General features: G+C 46.6%; 1 protein-coding gene across 6 annotated transcripts in view; it reads right to left on the reverse strand.

The window, feature by feature from the left end:
* Window positions 1–19145, reverse strand: part of FRMD3 (FERM domain containing 3) — a 284761-nt gene that overhangs the window by 43285 nt on the left and 222331 nt on the right. For 5 of the 6 annotated variants that reach the window (XM_070048853.1, XM_008274897.4, XM_070048872.1 and 2 more), the window contains 5 exons: window positions 12132–12219; window positions 10065–10153; window positions 6983–7046; window positions 6065–6153; window positions 166–240 (listed from right to left, as the gene is read on the reverse strand). In XM_070048853.1, the coding sequence (XP_069904954.1) occupies window positions 166–240; window positions 6065–6153; window positions 6983–7046; window positions 10065–10153; window positions 12132–12219 (405 nt within the window). Of the gene's footprint in view, window positions 1–165; window positions 241–6064; window positions 6154–6946; window positions 7047–10064; window positions 10154–12131; window positions 12220–19145 lie in introns of all 6 variants that reach the window. The other variant, XM_051833763.2, reaches the window with a different exon arrangement.

A 19145-nucleotide genomic window follows, 5' to 3' on the forward strand; every position in this document is an offset into this window, starting at 1 on the left:
GGGACAGAATCCAGTGCCCCGACCAGGACTAGAACCAGGTGTGCCAGCACCGCAGGCGGACGATTAGCCTATTGAGTCATGGCGCTGGCTACAAGCAAATTTTTCCAGCAAAAATGGACACCCTCACCCCAACCCCATCACCACAATGGAACCACTGGTACCCACCTATATCGAAATCTACTTCCTTTAAAAAATATCTTGCTGCTGGATACAGTCTTGATCTGACTGGATTTTGCATACCTTTAAGAAAAAGAGCAGAAGCGGTAACGACATTGGAAAATCCAACAAAAACATTCTATAGGGCTTTGGTCATCAGACAGCTTGACCGTAAGATAGAAATACATGGTCTATTGCCACTCAGCTTGGCCCACACACAGGAACCAAAATAGAAGTTTCACAGAAGAACAGTGAACCTTCACTATGGAAGCACTGCAACCCAGCATTTTCTGCACTATTTTCTTCTGTTCTCCTTAAAGGCTGGTCATAACCCATGCCTTTGGCTTCATATCCTTTTCTGGTTATGGCAAGAGTATTGGGCAATGTGGGTGATCTGAAGAGATTCCTCCCCAGCGTCTACTTGGTAGTGTTGGGGAGGATGGAGTTTTAGGACAAGGGTACTTTGTGGCCTGTATCAACACTGCCACAGGAAACAGCTTCAGGGCTGCACATGTCTCCCAGTGCATTACAAAGAACTCCCTGTGCATCAGCCAGGCAGAGGACTCCAAGGCCTGTGTCAACACAGCGATGGCCACTGGCTGCTGTGTCAATATGACCCAGTGCCCTCTAAAGAATCCACAGTGGTAGATGACTAAGATACACGAGGGACAAGAAGCCCAGCCAAGTACGGATTTAGCACCTGCGAGCCCTACCCATAAATAAGAACAAAGCAACAATACTCTGGAAAACACTCTAGAACGAGGCTGCCCAGAGACCACACAGGGGGCATTCCGTTTACTGCGACTGCTGAGGGTGCCTCTTTGCAGTCGGCCACCTTAAATCCAACAACTTGGAAAGAACAGGTCTCCCAGAGTTCAGGATCACTTAAAATACTGATACTGACAATAATTTAAAGCACAAACACATACAACCATTACATTCCAGAAAATTCTGAGCCAAGACACACCCCAAGCAAGGCTTCTAGAAGTCTCAGGTTGAGAGCCCCACTCCTCTCCCTGAGGCTTTACTCTGCCATTATTAAGCAGGTGCCACAGCTGCTCTGCACTTACCCCTAAGACCAGGGAAGACACATGGCATCTGTATTCCTAGCACAATAGAGGGGAGTCGGCTATTCATCCAGCGACCACATAAAACATGCAAACAGGAAGGGAAGGGAGAGATGGAGTGCCAGCCAGGGACGGTGCCTTGAGGAAAGGACCTCAGAGCCGAGATCCAGCAGTGGGCAGATGTTCCCAGGGGCCAGCAGTGGGTGGTGGTGGATGTGCCAGGCAGGCACACAGCACTCAGTCTGAGTGCTGGGGAACAAAGATATAAGGGTACTTCCCCATACAGCTATTGTTATCAAAGCTGCCACACAGATTTTTACAAAGAAGGAAAAGTCCATGTACAGATGCACAGCAAACCCAGAGAGACGGCCAGAGTCCACTTTTGCAGGGCCTGACCTCAGCTTGTCCTGGGTAAGGATTTTGCCATTGCTCACAGAACAATGGAAAACAACAGTGATACTATTTTTGCAAAGGAGCCCCCTCCTCCCCACCCTACCCTGTGTGTCCCTGGGCCCTGGCTACAGCGATTAGCAGATGATATGGGCAGGGGAGGGGTTGCAGGCTGGAGGTGGGAGTGGATTCCTGCCATGGCAGGGCCCAGAGAAGATGCATGGAACCCCTGAGGACAGATCAGGAGATCCACATCTTAGCAGCTCCTGACACCTGTGATGGGCAGTGCAGCCTGTAGGACAGAGCTTCCTTCCGGATCACACCTAGTTGAGAGGATGAAAAGTCCCAGTGAGCCCCCTAAGGTGGTCCCAGGTGCATCGCCCCCTCCTTCCATGAGGACCGACCTCTCAAGGGCCCATCTGCCCCTTGCTCTGGAGTGCTGTAGGTTTTGGCATCTTATCCACAGGAACCAAGGAAAGTAATCATGTTATCCCCTCCTTATCTCTTTGGCAGGGCTGTTGGCCCCAGTGTGTGGTGCAATAGTTAAGACATTGTTCAGATGTCGGCAATCCCCTATCAAAGTGCCTGAGTTTGAGTCTTAGCTTTGCTACTGATTCTAGCTCTCTACTAATGTGCACCCTGGGGAGCAGTAGGTGATGCACCAAATACTTGGGTCCCTTTCACCCACGTGGGAGACCCCAGATTGTGTTCCTGGCTCCCAGTTTTGGCTTGGTCCAGCCCTAGCTGTTGTGGGCATTTGAGTGAGCTATCAGATGAACAGCACTATCTCTCATTCTCATCCTGTCTTTCAAGTAAATAAAACAGTGAGCCCATGGAAGAGTCTTCTTCCCATGGAAAGCTATGAATTCATGACCTGGTTAGAGGAGCACTCACTTTCTCCCAGCCTTATCACCTTCCTCACCTGCCCTCTCTCCACTTCTACCTCCAGCTCCTCACCAGAAGCATCAAGGCTCAAACATGTGGGCTCCCAGAGAAATCCAGAGAGGCCCTGCAGGAGCACACACACACCTCCCGTTGCCCCAGCCTCCCACTTCTCTGGTACCTGCCACCCCAGGGATCTGGGAACACCGGGTGGTACTACAAGGGCCACCTCCTGAAAGAACAGCACAATTGCCCACTGAAACCTGGGCTTAGAGCTTCTGGAACAATCAAGAGTAAGGAAAGTGAAGCAAAGAAGGGTCAAATCATTCACTCACAGCTCCATGACAGAAGCCATAGGAACCAGACTGCAAACCCAAGACAGTCTGATGCCTCATTTTGAAATACTGCTTTAGCCATAGGGGCTCTCAACTGAAGTAAGCATCAGAACCATCTGGAAGGATTTTTTAAAATATATGTTTATATGTGAAAAGAAGGGGTGGGATTTTTCACCTGCTGGTTCACCCCCTAAATGTCCACAACAGCCAGGGCCAGGCCAAGCTGAAACCAAGAGCCAGGAATTCAATTCAGATTTCCCATGTGGGGTGGCAGGGACCCAAGTACTTGAGCCATCACCTGCTGCTTTCCACGGTGAGCATTAGCAGGACGCTGGAATCAGAGGCAGAGCTGGGAGCCAAACACTTTGAAAGGAACACAGGATACCACGTGGCATCTTACCTGCTGCACCAAATGGCCACCCCTGAGAAGGCTTTTCAAATGCAAGCTTCTAATTCAGTAACTCTGGGGTACAGCCCAAGAATCTGCATTTCCAGTAAATTCCCTGGAGAATTTGGAGACTCCCTGAATTAGAACAATATTATGAAGCCTCAGCTGCACATAGTAATACCTGGGAAACCATTATCATTGAGAACACTTAGATGTTTCATCCAAGCTTTGAAATTCTTAAAATAACAGTTTCATTGAGAGATAATTCACCTACCAAACACTTCACCCATTTTTAGATTTTTAGATTGTACACTTCAGCAGCTTTTTAAAAAACGATTCATTTGAAAGGCAGAACTATGGAGAGGGAGAAGGAGAGGCAGAGGAGCAGGAAAGAAAGACAGCAAGAGAGAGAGAGACAGAGGGATTCCATCCCCAAAGGCCCATAACAGCTGGGGGTAGTCCAGGCCAAAGCCAGGAGCCAGGAACTCCATCTGGGTCTCCCACATGGGTAGCAAAAACCCAAGTACTTGAGCTTTCCAGGCACATTAGCAGGTAGCCAGATCAGAAGCACGAAGCAGCTAGGACTCAAACCAGGCACTCTGAAAGAGAATCCAGGTGTTCTATGTGACAGCTTAACCCACTGTACGATGACTATAATAGTGTAATTATGGTATAATTATAGTATATACTTATATATATAGTATAGTATGTATAATATAGTATATACTTGTATATAGCATAGTATATTGTAGTATAGTATAGTATATACTTATATATTAGTATATACTTATATATATAGCATAGTATATAGTATATATAGTATATTGTTTATATATAGTATAGTATGTAATTATGGTATAATTATAATATTAGTATAATTCACAAAGTTTTTTAAAAAATATTTTAAAGAATTAATCCCCACTATCTAAATCTGAAACATTTTCATTTCCTGACCCCACCCCAACCCCAGCCCTAGGCAACCTACACTTGATCTCTGTATTTGCCTATTCTGGACACTCCATACCAATGGAATCACACAGTTCCTATCCCTGGAACACACTATGAATGGAATCAAAAGGAGCATTTTGCAAGAGGCCTCTTTCCCTTAGTACAGTGTTCTCAGGGGTCATCCATGTTGTAGCATCTACCAGGATTTCATTCCTTTTGACAGCTGAATAGTACTCCGTAGCATGGATATACCACGTTTTGTTTATACATTCATCAGCTGATGACATTGGTGCTCTTTCTACATTCTGACTGCAATGAATGATGCTACTATGAATATTTGTGGGCAAGCTGTGGTGATTCTGATTTCATTCATTCTGGGGTGAGATCCTTAAAGACCTATAGCCATGGCACTTAAAGCTCCCACAGATGGTCCCAGTGCAGTCCGGGTTGAGAACCATGGGAGTAGAGCGTTATCACTCACAGTATGCACTGCAGACCCATAGCACAGCTTCGTCCCTTGGAGCTGTTTAGAACTGTGGGATCTCACAGCCACCCCAGACCCACTGACTTAGAATCCACATTTTAACAAGATCCTCATGTGCTCATTAAAGCGCACGAGGCACTGGGTGGGGGAGGGAGCTGGTCTGGGTTCCTCTAGCACAGCAAGTTCCCAATGGAACTGCCACTCTCATTCCCGCACAATTCTCTACTAAATGGGGACAGACAGGGTCAGTTGGGACCTCCCCCAAGTCTCCAATGCCTAGCACGGTGGTGCACAGTATACAGTAGGTGTCAGATAAAGTTTCAGTGAATGAAGACATCAGGGAGCTGCACCCCTGCCACCCATCAAGTACTCAGTGACACAGAAATGATGCACTTCAGTGCTCTGGGCTGGCAGCACCTAGACCACACACGGCATAAAGAAAGCTTGCACGTGGTGACTCAGGCTGTGCTGGGGATCCCCGGGGCCTGAAGGAGATGGGAAAACCAGATTCTGTTTCTGGGCTCTGTTCCCAGGCAGCAGAGCTCGGAACCAGGGCTTTCAAACCAGATGGGTTGCCCCAGAAAATGCCCAGCACATTCATATCTTCAGAGCACACTGGGGATTGCCTGGGACCTCCCTGCCCCCTGGCAGGTGCTGTAGAAACAGAAAAGAGCAAACTACCCCCAACCAGGAAACAGATCTGGGCTTTTCTCTGCCTGCTGCATCCATTAGAATAACAGTGCCAGCCAGCTGGAGCTGGAGGCGGGGCCAGGACCTGAGCCTGGAGAAGTCTGGAGCAAGTGAAATGCAGGCACCCACCCCTGAGGTTCACACTGTTGGAACCCTTCAGAATCAGGGGGGCTGGAATCTATGCCCCAGTGCTTCCCCCAGCCAGCATGAATGGGCAGCTGGCAGATAAACAGTCCCAACCTTTTTGCCCTCCAGCAGAACTCTGAGGCATACTGTACAGTCTCCCGGAGTCCTCTGCACAGCTGAGCCCAGCCGCTCACAAGAGGGCTCAACAGGGCTCAACAGTACGCCCATTAGGGCTTGCTTCCCCACCTTGCTTTCCCACACTCCTACAGAATGTCCCCTAACTACATCCCAAAGAAGCTTCTTGGATCTCAAGGTCTGCTTTTGAGAGACACATGATCAAAAACAGGTTCTCAGCCATCACTTAACAGAAATAACAATTTAAAAAAATAGCCCAGAGCAAGTCTATGAGTAATACGCAACATATTGCTCAGGACGAAGGCCAACAATAATCGGGAATCACCCCGAACAATGCACAAATTTATAATTTGCTTCAATATAAGAGAAACAGTGAAAGAAATGGAATGCAGCTGCTTACAAAACACAAACGGCTCCATGGGTGCTTTGAAAACCTATGATTAACTGAACACCAGCTACTTACTTATAAAACGCCTGGTTCTCCACCCCACACTTCCAGAGATGCTTGCAGGCAGCTGGTGTTGAAGTGTGAAATGCCAACATGGCTTTTTTCTAATGAAAATAACAAAACAAGAAAGGGCAAGTTAAACATAGTTTGTTTCTCATGATTCCCTTCAGGTGGTTTACCTGTCTGGATCCTGCCTCCCGGCAGACAGATTTAAAGCAACTTAAAACATCACTAAAGTGCTGTGGAGTGGTCTTCTCCTATGTCCCACCCAGCTAAGCCCTGTTTCTTATTAAAAAAAAAAAAAAAACCCACAGGAAGCAGACAGCAAAGCAGCTTCACAGTACTCCTCCACAGCCCAGGCACCCACCTCCCTCCCTATCAGCTTTTGCTTGGTCTAAAAACCTATTTGGTTGCTTGCCAATTATTTTTGGCCTTGGCTGAGGCATGGCTGAGCTGAAAGCTAGGGTCAAACAAATTTGCAAACTTGAGGCTCAAAAAACAGCCCCTCCCCAAATGCATTTCCTGGTGAACCCAAACCTCTGCCTGCTAACACCTTTATTTTAAAGATTCTTAGGACTTAGAGACTCTGGTTATTAGGACATTTTAGCCAGCACTGGTAGAGTCTTCATTTGTTGCATGGATCTGTATCTCAGCAAGAAGAGACTGAGAGGGCTTCCATTCTCTTCTCAAGTCTCTCCAGGCTACTTTTTGCACATAGACATACCGTCAGCAGTGCTCACTGACTTGATTCTTACGTGTGGAAGCCCGGTGATGGTGATGATTTGCTTTCCTCTGGCATGTTTTCAGTGCATAGCTTTCTTTATCATCCCATACTCTGAAATCACCAAAGGCATATTCCTCCTGAATACCTCCCATGCGCAACAATCAAACACGCACACTCAACAACAGGTGTGTAGAAAAGCAGGCTCTGACCTCCTTCTGGGTGCCAATCACGTAAAACGTCTTCCCTTCAAACTTCAATTTACAGACATCTGGCCTAAGAAAAGAAAATTTCTGGGTGAGAAGGGAAAACAGGGCAGCTCACCAAGGGACCTGGCTTTCCCACAGGAATCTGACTGACTCATAAACCCCAGGGGCACTGCAGTGAAAGAAGATATCATCTGCTCAGCGGTGAAGGGCTAATGAGCAATGAGAAGCCCCAGTGAAATTATGCAGCATCTTCTTCCCCCGAGAGGACCATAATCAGCTCAAAAAGACTCACTCCAGTATGTACAGTGAGGCTGCATCGTCCTTCCAAGAAGCTTGAGAATATCTGTGAACATTAAGGAGCAAAAAACATGAACCGGCCAGTCCATGTTGCAAAGTAAGAAGAACGTGGTTGGTTGAGATTGTTACAAATGATGCACAGCCTCACATCAGACTTTCTAATTCTTTTCCACCCACTGAGTATCCATCTTCACTCTTCAATGTACTCGGGAAGGAAATGAAACCCAAAGATGGGAGACACCTGCAATTAATCTGCACTTGAAACGCATCTGATTCTAACCTAACTTCTCTAGGTCTCATGCTATTAAGAAACCCAAGCCTTTTGCAGTCCTAGGCTGGGATGAGGGAAGCTCCCAAATTTCCCACATTTCCCAAAGATAACAGGTGCTTTCAGTGAATCCCTAGGAAAGCTGTCTGGAAATGGATTGAAGATTATTAACATTGGAGTATCTCTGCAAGATACAGAGAAAAAACTAGAAGCTAGATAACATCACATCACCATGTCACACTTTACAGTTCACAAGCCACACCAGATTTACAAAGCACTCACAAACATCATTTCATTTGGTCCTCCCTCAAAGCAGCTCGATACAACTAATTCCCATTTTATGGATGAATACATCGAGACTTAGAGGAGCTAAGAGATGTATTAAATAAGTTTTGAGAATGTTAAGTGTGGGAGAAAAGAGGGAGCATCGAGAGGGTTGAAAGTAGAGCCTGAGCACAAGACAATGACAAAGAAAGCAGGGGATCTTAGAGAGGGAGGGCTGATCATAAAACAGAGCAGCAGGTGTCGGAAGCGGCAGGCACATTGTCTGGAGAATGCTAGTCTGGTACAGAGGCTTGGATGGAAGGCTGTGCTAAGAGCAGAGCACCAAGAAAGGGAGCGGACTTGATAAAGAAGCTACACAAAGTCCTAACACTAACAGGGTCATAAAACTGAGCGTGAGACAAGTGTGAGAGCATTTCCAGCCCATCAGATGTTCCAGACCCAGCGACCCAGGCCTCGGTCTTCAGCCTAAGTCCACAGTCTGGTAAGATGTGAAGCCACAAGCCAGGGCGTGGAGAACAGAGACAGGCTGTGAGCACGAGCAAGACGAAGCCTTCGCAACATTGCAGTGAGCACATGACTTCTGTCCTCCTCACCCTTTCCCAAAACCACTTTTCCCCTCGGTTCAACAGAACAAGTATCCTGGTCCCATCTTCTCATCCCTCATCTTCCACTTCTTTATCGACACAGCCTAGACTTTATCCTTCATCGAGATCACATGTTCATACAGAGTATGCTATTCCTAGCCCCAAGGGGAATGGATCTTAATTCCACCAGCCCAGATGGGAGGGTTAGAGTCACATGCATGGCCATCTTTTGAGTGTGACTATGGAGACAACCCTGGGATAGCAAAGAAGAAGATGGATATCTGAGTTCTTGGTGTTATCAGACGTTAACAGACCATAAAAATGCCCCAGAGTTGGAAACTCTGTGAGTTAAACAGTCCTGTTATCTGTGAGTATACAGTTCTGTTATTATTTTTCTTTGGCCAAAAAGCATGTTCTACTGTTTGATATACTTGGTAACAGAGGGTGAGTCTGCAGCTCAGGCTCAACAAAAGAGAGGAGGGGAGTAGATTGAAGGGATTCAGGGGGCGGGACCTGGGTTGCTGAAGGGGACAGCTATGGTTTTGGCTGTGGTTTGTCTCTCACAGGCTCATGTGCTAGAATCTTGGTCCCCAGTATAATGCTATTAAGATGTGGTGGAATCTTGAAGTGGGGCCAAGTAGGAAGTGAATGGGTCATGAGCGTGCATTGTGAAGGGATTAATGTTGGTCTCTCCTAGTGGATTAGGTCTTACAGAGAGGGTTAGTTCCTTCAAGGGTAGGTTATTATTTATTTATTTATTTATTTGACAGGTAGAGTTATAGACAGTGAGAGAGAGAGACAGAGAGAAAGATCTTCCTTCCATTGGTTCACTCCCCAAATGGCCACCACGGCCAGTGCTGCGCCGATCTGAAGCCAGGAGCCAGGTGCTTCCTCCTGGTCTCCCATGTGGGTGCAGGGACCCAAGCACTTGGGCCATCCTCCACTGCCCTCCTGGGCCACAGCAGAGAGCTGGACTGGAAGAGGAGCAACTGGGACTAGAACCCGGCACCCATGTGGGATGCCAGCACCACAGGCAGAGGATTAACCAAGTGAGCCATGGCGCCGGGCGCAGGGTAGGTTATTAAAGAGCCTCCCCCCAGCCTCACTCTAGCCATCTCTCTTGAGCAGGTGCTCCTTGCACGTGGCCACTTCCCCTTCTGCTTCTCAGCCACGTTGTGACGCAGCCAGGGGGCCCTCACCAGCTACACAAGCCCCTCTTATGAGCCACACAAGCTCCTCTTCTTTATACATATCCCAGCCTCAGGCCCTCTGTTACAGCAACAGACAGACTCAAACAGGAGCAGCACCTTTACTCCATCCTGACCCATGCTGTGTCTCCTCTGGCCAGAGCAGTAGAAGCTACTGGTGAGAAACACTGAATGCCTTCTCTCTGACAGCAAGTCCCTGAGCCTGGGTCTCCCAAGGTCACTCCTGAGTTTGAAAACTCCAATTCCCCACCAAGGGCAAACTAGACTGCATTTCATTTTCAGATGGGAAGTCCCTTTAAGATGAAGTTCCAAAGCAAGCAAAGACATTCTACCTGACAACACCCCCTGCCCATCATGGCCCCTGCCAACAACACCAAAATGTCAGAGAAGGAGAGAGGAAGAGTAAGAATAACAACAAGCCAGTTTTGCAAAGAAGGACTCACCATTTGATCAAATGGATTCTCTTATTTCCCTGGAACACCACAAAGCCTGCTGCAGTGAATCCCAAAAAAGTTGTTGTGCCTGTTGAATCCTGACAAAACAGAGAGAAAGCTCTGTTGGGATTGAGAAAGTCAAATCAGTGGTAAATGGTGTCATCGTCACCTGGGTGATTTCCAAGTTAATGACTGTAGCAGTAAACGAAGTTCCTGGGATGGAATTTCTAAGAGCAGGACTACCAGAGTCAGGGTGAGGTCCAGGAAATGTAGCTTTTCCCTGTGAGGATGGACCAAGAGCCTCCTGGATCAGCACAGGCCATTTTCAAACACTGTGTCTCCTAGCAAGCTTTGCTGGGTTGTGTGTTTACCAGGTCTGCTCTACACTGCAGCAAACTGTGCGTGGTGGCCACTAACTCGCTGATGCGATGAAACAAGTTCTCAGCACTGCACTGAACTTGAGTCCAGCCCACACAGGAGTCTGGCAATTCCAGGATAGAAACATCCAGGAAAAGCTCCTTTGCTTCCACCCAAGAGGAGGAAGATGAAGCATCTCATGAATAAGTTCAGTGAAGACAAAGGAAGTAACTACAACAAGAGCCAAGTGAACCTCCAAATACTGAACAAAACAAACCGAGAGGCTCAGTTTTCTGGATCAATTCTAATCTGCTGATTACATCAGTAGGGAAAGGAGCACCTGGCAAATATTCTCAAACACTTGTGTGGGCAAATGTCACTGTGGACAAGTGACGCGGTGCCCTGTGTGGCTGCTCACTGCCATCACCTGGGAGCCTGGTCTCCACCCCACTCAGGTCCTGACGTACTGGAGCTGGGCTGTGCTCGGGGGAGCAGGTATTTTTCGGGAGCAGCCTGAGCTGAGAGTCACAGTCCTTGGCCAACCACTACTCATTTCTCTGATCTGAGCAAAGAAATGATCCAGAATAGCTCAATCACTCCTCTGCCAGAGCCTAGCTGACAGAGATGCCTCGTTCTGGATAAAGGTTAACGTCTGGCTGATGCACAGTTAGCTGAAGATATAGAGAGAACACTTGCATAGAACATTTCTGGGCAGTGTGTCCACCAGCATAAACAAGGTGGGCGCCCCAGCTGCGACCCTGAAGTCTGATTCAGTCCCTGTGGGCTGGGGCTCAGCAGATGCTGATACGTGAGGTCTGTGTTTCACCCCTGAGAGAGGTTCTGGCAAGCAAACCAGTAAATGGAATAACAAGACACAAAACACAACGACTCCTAATGCCAAAATGCAATTTGAAATCTTCCTTCCACTTCCCTTTTTATATTCTTTTGTTTTAAAATTTAACAATTTTTAACTTTTGCCCCATTCACTTCAGATGTAGTCATTATATATATAGACATATACACACAAATATACTATATTTTTTAAAACAGTGATATTAATATCACAAAATAAGGGATTCGTGACAATGATCATAACACAGGGAAATATGGGTATATTGTCATGTATGTGGTATGATTCAGTGAAGCAGTATTTGTAACCACATACCACATGAAATGGCATGCATACAATTCTTATACTCTCTATATTAACTGCCACAAATCAGAGAAAATATGTAATATTTGTTTTCCTGAGCCTGGCTTACGTCACTTAGCATAGATATCCATCAACTGATGCTGGATAAAGAAAATGTGACATGCATACATGATGGAATATTCTTTAGCCATAAAAAATAATGAAACCCTGGCATCCACAACAAAATGGATGGAACTGGAGACCCCTGTCCCCTTTTAAAGACTGCATTCTCCCTGGCAACAGTCTTGAAAGTAAACCTATTAGGATCCTGTCACTCCTCAGGGGTAAAAACCACACACTTCAAGAATGAACCCATATATGCTAATTTAGGGGAATGCAATCACCCGGTGATTGCCAGATCACCGATGGAGACAACCGACTGCCAGCGTATGTGAGTGCAGCCCAATTCCACTGAAGGGCTGTGGACAGGCTGTGGACATCTTCCCAGAGGGGTCTGGGGTTTGCATACCAAGGAATTCTCGGGGCTACAAGGACCACTATGCGGTGGCCGCATGGGGGACAGTTACCTTACATGGATGAGGATCCACTCCATAGGTTTCCAAAGCATGAGCTTTCAGGAGTAAGTTAAATTCAGCAACCGGCGGGCTCTGGCCTCTAAAATGACACAAGAGAAGCATGGGGAGTTACAAGGGAAAATAACAAAAATATGGCATCCATTTGTTCAGTGATACACGACACTTCATTAAGGAAAATCCCCACATAAAGATTAATCGGTAAGACGAGGACTTCTCGCCATATGGAGCCCCAAGGCAAGGAATCTGAGCTCCTGTGCCCTGGCTATAATCAACCCACACACCTTCTGAGTACTCCTGTGACCGGAACAGTTAAGCAAGGTGATTAAGTGACTGTTAAGCAGGCCTTTGCAAATGCACTCTTAATATGAGCTACAACCCCACATCTGTTCTTTCCTAAGCATTTAAGAGGTGACTCAGGGTAAATGGTGTTACCACTCCTTGCTCAGGGTGGAAAGTGGGCAGCCCTGTTACCTGAGCAGCAAGCCCAAACAGAGCCATCCAGACGAGAAGACTTATCAGCCACTCCGCAGGAAGCCCTGGACTTAGGAAGGCAATCTCAACCACCGGTCCAAGCACTGACCGCCAGGGCGGTAAACAAGGTCATGGCTTCAGGATGGGGAAAAGGCTCCCAACGTGGATGACTGTGGAGTCCTTCCAAAGTTAACTTCCTAACGAGGACTGCACAATATTCCAAAGACCCCACTTTGAATAGCATTAATATCACACACCTATGTTAGAAAATCTTAGCCATTAATCTGAGGATGATTAAACAACTCTTACAAGCAAAAGGAGTTTGCTCTGGCAAACAGCAGGAGGGAGAACACACGCTTCTGAAGTATGGATTATGCTGCAACATTCAACCCACCTCCCCCGCAGCTCCTGCCAACAGGGGGGCTGCACCCCTACCTCAAGACCCCTAAGTCTTCACACCTCTAACTCAAAATAGGATGCTGTTTCCCCCCGGAAGTCTTCCAGACCTTCTCCTTCTCTCAGTGCACTCAATCTGACTCACGTCCAAGGATTGCCTTCAACACGGTATGGACCCTTTCTAATCCAACATCGCCTACCTTTCCTTGATCATTTCTTTGATTCGTCCCTCTCTTCCCACCTCCTCCACCCCAGACACTTTCTCTCTTCTCTGCTCCAGAGTCCTTGGAAAGTGAGTTTTGAATGTGCTAGCTCCATCCTCCATGCCTTTTTTTTTTTTCTTTTTTTTTTTTGACAGGCAGAGTGGACAGTGAGAGAGAGACACAGAGAGAAAGGTATTCCTTTTGCCGTTGGTTCACCCTCCAATGGCCACCACAGCTGGTGCACTGCACTGATCCGAAGGCAGGAGCCAGGTGCTTCCCCTGGTCTCCCATGGGGTGCAGGGCCCAAGCACTTGGGCCATCCTCCACTGCACTCCCTGGCCACAGCAGAGAGCTGGCCTGGAAGAGGGGCAACCGGGAAAGAATCCGATGCCCCGACCGGGACTAGAACCCGGTGTGCCGACACCACTAGGTGGAGGATTAGCCTAGTGAGCTGCGGCACCGGCCTCTCCATGCCTTTTAATCTTTGCTTCATTCTTTATATCTCTGTCTTGGAGTCCTGCATTCTGAAAATTTAGCTTGCTAATTTATTCTTCACATGTGTGCATTCTGCTTTTTCATCTCAGTGATAAATCTTTTAAAATATCAATTAAACATTTCACTCTCCATGTAAGATCTGTGTGGCTCTTGAACCAGCAACCTGTACTAATTTCAAGGACACAAATTATTCTTAACCCTCAGAGGGTCGCCACAACATGTTTTTCAAGATCCAATCCTGTTTGCATCAGGAAGGGTGTTTTCTTGGGGAAGGCCTTTTTGTGTGCCAAGTCACACTCTCTCATGCACTGAGCTGCTGTTGGGATGCCCATTTTTTGTGTCTCATGTCTCTGATGACAGCAGTAGCCTCCCCGGGGTTGTAGGGAGAGGTGGGATGTGCCACATGGGAACAGTGCATATCAGTAACTTTGGGGCTCAGAAGTCAAAGTCATTGGGGGTGTTGCCCACACACAAGGCACTTGCAGCTCAAATCTGCTCCACCATGACTTAGCACGAGGGAACCAGGGGAAGGGGTCAGAGTTCCCCGGTTTCTCCAAATGCAGTTGCCCACTCACGAGGGCACCTCTGTGGATCTAGTCCTCAACTCATCCAGAGACACTTTTGATCTTGTGTATGTTTTTGACTGGGATCCCCTGTTTCTTATCTTACACAGCTATCTCTGGACTTCTGGTACAAAGAGAGCCTGCTTCCTTGCACCCCGCTGCTCTGTGACACTTTTCTCTGCCACCCACAGGGACCTGGGGACGGAAGGAAAGGTTGTCACCTGTGCTCCTTTTTCTTCTAATAGAAGAGAAAATTTTTAATCCATCCTGCATTACGCTCCTGAGGAATTAACTCAAATACCTCATTCGGGAACACAAAGGCTTTCTATAGCTTTCCAGGATGTCCCCTTCAGTTTCAGTTCTGAACTGAACAATTACAGCGAGCATCTTTCTCTAGTCCTCCCAGTCGTGGGCCTTTTCCAATCCAGCAGTTCATATCACTGATCCCTTCTGGATTGTTTTTCTTTTAAGACATTAAGTCATTGTAATTAATTCTCCTCTTGATAAAGTAACAGTGAACTCAAGGAAGTTGCCAACTATATTGACAAGAACTGGAAGGAATGTTTGGAAAAAGCTCCTCATCACAAAGTAAAATGCAGATAATTATTGAATCCAAATGTCACTGTGCATTCTCTCACACCCCTGCTCTCTCTCCTCCCTCATACACACGCAATCCTAGTACACTCATCTCACCCTCTCTCCCCAACTAGGCACACAGCAGAGAAAGCTTCGGAAAGTTCAAGTGTGGTTTTACAGCACACCCTTCCAAGTGGGCATATAGCCTGGCAACAAGACATCCACATCCTATTTCGAAGTACCTGGGTTCAGTTCCAGCCTCCAGCTCCCTGATTCCAAGCTTCCTGCTAATACAGATCCCAAGAGACAGCAGTAGTAATGGCTCAAGTAATTCAGTTCCTGCCACCATGTTGGAGACCTGAATTGAGTTTCTGACTCCCAGTCCAGCCCTGGCCATTCTGAGAATTTGAAGAGTGAACCAGAAGATTCATTCTCATATTCTCATTCTCTCTTTCTCTCTCCTCTTCCATCTCTCACATAAATAAATATTTTTTTACATTCAACTGAAGCACATCTCCTTGTCCACACAGTGTGGGAGCAGGTTAATTGTGAAAGATAATTTGAAGGCTCACCTTGGAAAGTGAATACTTTTCCCATGCCTAGGCAGTCTCTTTCTGACTCCTTCCCTGTCCTTCCTGAGTGTGAAAGGCACCTAATCTCTAAGGACAACACTCAAACCCAGATGGCAGCAGGGTACCCACCAGCTCCAGAGGATTCCCATTCAACCCAAGGATCTCTGTTTACCGGGAGACGCCGCCCAGCGTGAGAGGAGGCAAGGCATGTGTGGGGAAGGACGGCAGCACAACCAACAAAGAATCCTTATCTAGAAGATTTTAAAACTCCTGTAAATCAAAAGGCAACAAATATTTTTAAAGGTGATCCAGAAAAAAATGGTTAAAAGACTAACTAGGCACTTACATTGGATGACTAAATAGCCATCATCTATGTGAATATGTGTTTGATCTCTTTATGATCAAGTAAATGTAAGTTAAAACCACGAGACTATTAACGTAATTCATCTGACAGCTGAAATTAAAAAGATGAACAAAACCAAGGACTGGTGAGGATGTGAAAAGCAATGAAAGAGGAGTTGAAGCTCCAGGAAACCTGAGCTACTGTTGGTGAGAGCCCGAGCCGGAGCCACCCCATGAGGAAACGGGCTGCCGTCTCCCAAGACACGGCATGTGCACATGACAGAAAATGAAGGACCCACAGTGAAAAAAGATCCACTGCACACACCAAGGCGGAAGAACCTCAAACACATCAGACTGACAGGGCAGAAACAAGACACAAGAATGAAGTGTGCGTCCTTTAACACGGAAGTGAAGATGGGCAAAAGGAAAGCAATGCTGCTTCCTGACATGGATGCATGAAGGATATGTGTAAAAGCAACACATGGGAATTACAAACCCAAACGTCGAGAGTGCACCATGGGAGGAGGGAGACAGGGCCTGGAGGGACACACAGGAAATCTCAGAGCAGCGGGGCTGGCGCTGGGCGCAGTAGGTTAATCCTCTGCCTGCGGCACCGGCATCCCACATGGGCACCAGTTCTAGTCCTGGCTGCTCCTCTTCCCATCCAGCTCTCTGCTATGGCCTGGGAAAGCAGTAGAAGATGGCCCAAGTCCTTGGGCCCCTGCACCTACGTGGGAGACCTGGAAGAAGCTCCTGGCTCCTGGTTTCGGATCAACACAGCTCCGGCTGTTGCAGCCATTTAGGGAGTGAATCAGCGGATGGAAGACCTTTCTCTCTGACTCTCCCCCTCACTGTCTGTAACTCTACCTCTCAAATAAATAAATAAAATCTTAAAAAAAAAAAAAAAAGAAATCTCAGAGCAGCTCGTGACATTCTCATGCATAAGCAGAGTTAGGGGTCGTGGGTGTTTTTGCAATTATTCTTCACATCATATTTGTATCACATATGCCCTGTCACATACACTCTGATACATGACCTAATTGTGTAGTGATCAACAGAGAAAATCCTTAGCTTTGTAATAACAGAATCATTAGCTGCCATATGCAGTATGAGAGCCCCACTGAACTGACAGTTTTGGTGATGTGTTCCATAGAGACAGGCATAGAACTAGCTATTACTAAACCCTACTACCCCAAGAAGTAGAAAATATTGTCTGTATTGCCAAGCAGTACACACGCTCTTTAAGATTCACAAAGGAAGGATTCTTATCTTCATTTTATACATGAGAATTCTCCCCCTCAAAAAGGAAAAAAAACTTGCTCAAGGCTACACGGCCACTAAGTGCAAATGCAGGGTCCAGGCTGCCCATCGTCACCAATATTTTATGACTAAAAGCCATCTGCTGTCCTCAGTGCCATGGCAAAACCTTTCATACTCATATTAAATCATTTATTACAGAAAAATGTTTTCAGGTCCTAAACACTGCACCTACTCAAGAGAAAGCAATTCAGGCGACTGATATTGAGACTAGATTGGAAAGCAATGAGTCTCCATTTTAATCTCAAACTGTGCAAGTCCAAGCCAATGTCTAACTCTGCACAGCCTGAAGCTAACAATTTTTTTAAGTTTATTTATTTATTTGAAAGGCAGAGTTACAGAGAGGCAGAGGCAGAGAGGGTGAGATCCTCCATCTGCTGCTTCACTCCCCAGATGGCCACAACAGCCGGAGCTGGGCCGATCTGAAGCCAGGAGCCAGGAGCTTCCTCCAGGTCTCCCATACTGGTGGGGAGGCCCAAGCACTTGATCCGTCTTCTACTGCTTTCCCAGGCCATAGCAGAAAGCTTCATTGAAGTGGAGCAGCCAGGACTAGAACCAGTGCCCATATGGGATGCTGGCACTGCAGGCGGTGGCTTTACCTGCTATACCACAGCACCAGCCCCAGGAATGGTTTTTACATCTTTTTACATGGGTTCATTCAATCAGAGGAAGAATATTTCATAACCCATGAAAACATGACATTCAAATATCAGTATCCATAAATAAACATGTAAAATTTTATTGATTTATTTTATTTGAGAGGCAGGAAGAAAGAGACAGAGAAGGAGAGCTTCCACTCACTGGCTCACTCCTCAAATGCTCACAATACCTGGGACTGGGCTGGGCCAAAGTCAGGAGCTAGAAACTCAGTCTAGGTCTCCCATATGGGTGGCAGGGACCCAATTACTTGAGCCATCACCACTGCCTCCCAGAGTTTGCTTTAGTAGCAAACTGGATTCAGGAGCTAGAGCCAGGCAGTGCAAAAGTCTTAACTGGCAATGTTAAACACTAGGCAAAATGCCCACCCCATAAATGAAGACGCTCCCACAATACAACAGCAAAACTGAGTTGCAACCGAGACTGGACGTTCTACAAACAGCAAACAAAAATTTGCCATGTGATCCAGTATAGAAAAGGTTTGCTGAACCAGAACAAGGGAATAGAAACTCGGAGAAGCTATGTCTATTTGTTACTGTAAAATGAAGTAAAAAATGGTACCTACCTCCAAGGTTTGCTGTAAAAATTGAGCAGGTAACAGATCCAAGGGCAATTCAGAAACTTCATGGAAAAATGGAGTTAAAAGATCAAGTTTATTTTGGCACAAAAGTTTTTAAAATCAAGGCATAGTTTTTTCATAGCACACGTATTCCACAAATTTTTGAAGATGTTTCATATGCATGGATTTCAAAAACTTTTTGAACCAAAATAAACTGGTCTTTTAATTCCAACTTTCATGAAATTTTTTAATTTTCTTTAAGGCAGATAGGCTAGTACCTGGCACACAGAATGTGCCATCCTTACCCTGAGAATAGAATTGTCCCCTTGCTAGACGCATACATGACTGATGTCAGAAATGCTACACTGAGAACTGTTAGGACGCTGAGACACTTACAACAGAAGCCCCCCTTTACAATCAATGTCCTCAAGTGGTGTCACTGCTTTGGGTGTGGCTGCAGCTCTCCACCAGTGAGTCATTTCAAAGACAGACTAGGAAACACCCTGTGCACAGGGAGATGCTAACTGCAGGGGTTCAGATGAGGCAAAAGACCAAAAGCAAAGGGAGAAAGGCAGGGGCCCCAGAAGCACTGGCCACCTCTGAGGCCCTGGGCTCACCTAGGGAAAAACCGCTTCGTGATCCACTTCCCAAGAACACACTCAGATCAATTAAGTGGAAACATTTTCTACATCTGCCCCCCCACCTTCTATCACCCACTGGACATTAGCTTCTGGCAAAAAATAAAAAAACACTGTTTGGTAATGGAAAACGACGATTTTCTATCCTTTAAATGTCACCAGGAAATGGTCCGGTAAGATTGATAGTGTCTCTGATGAGACATTTCTAGGTAAAGA

This window comes from Oryctolagus cuniculus, chromosome 1, assembly GCF_964237555.1.
Source record: "Oryctolagus cuniculus chromosome 1, mOryCun1.1, whole genome shotgun sequence".
NCBI classification, from domain to species: Eukaryota; Metazoa; Chordata; class Mammalia; order Lagomorpha; family Leporidae; genus Oryctolagus; species Oryctolagus cuniculus.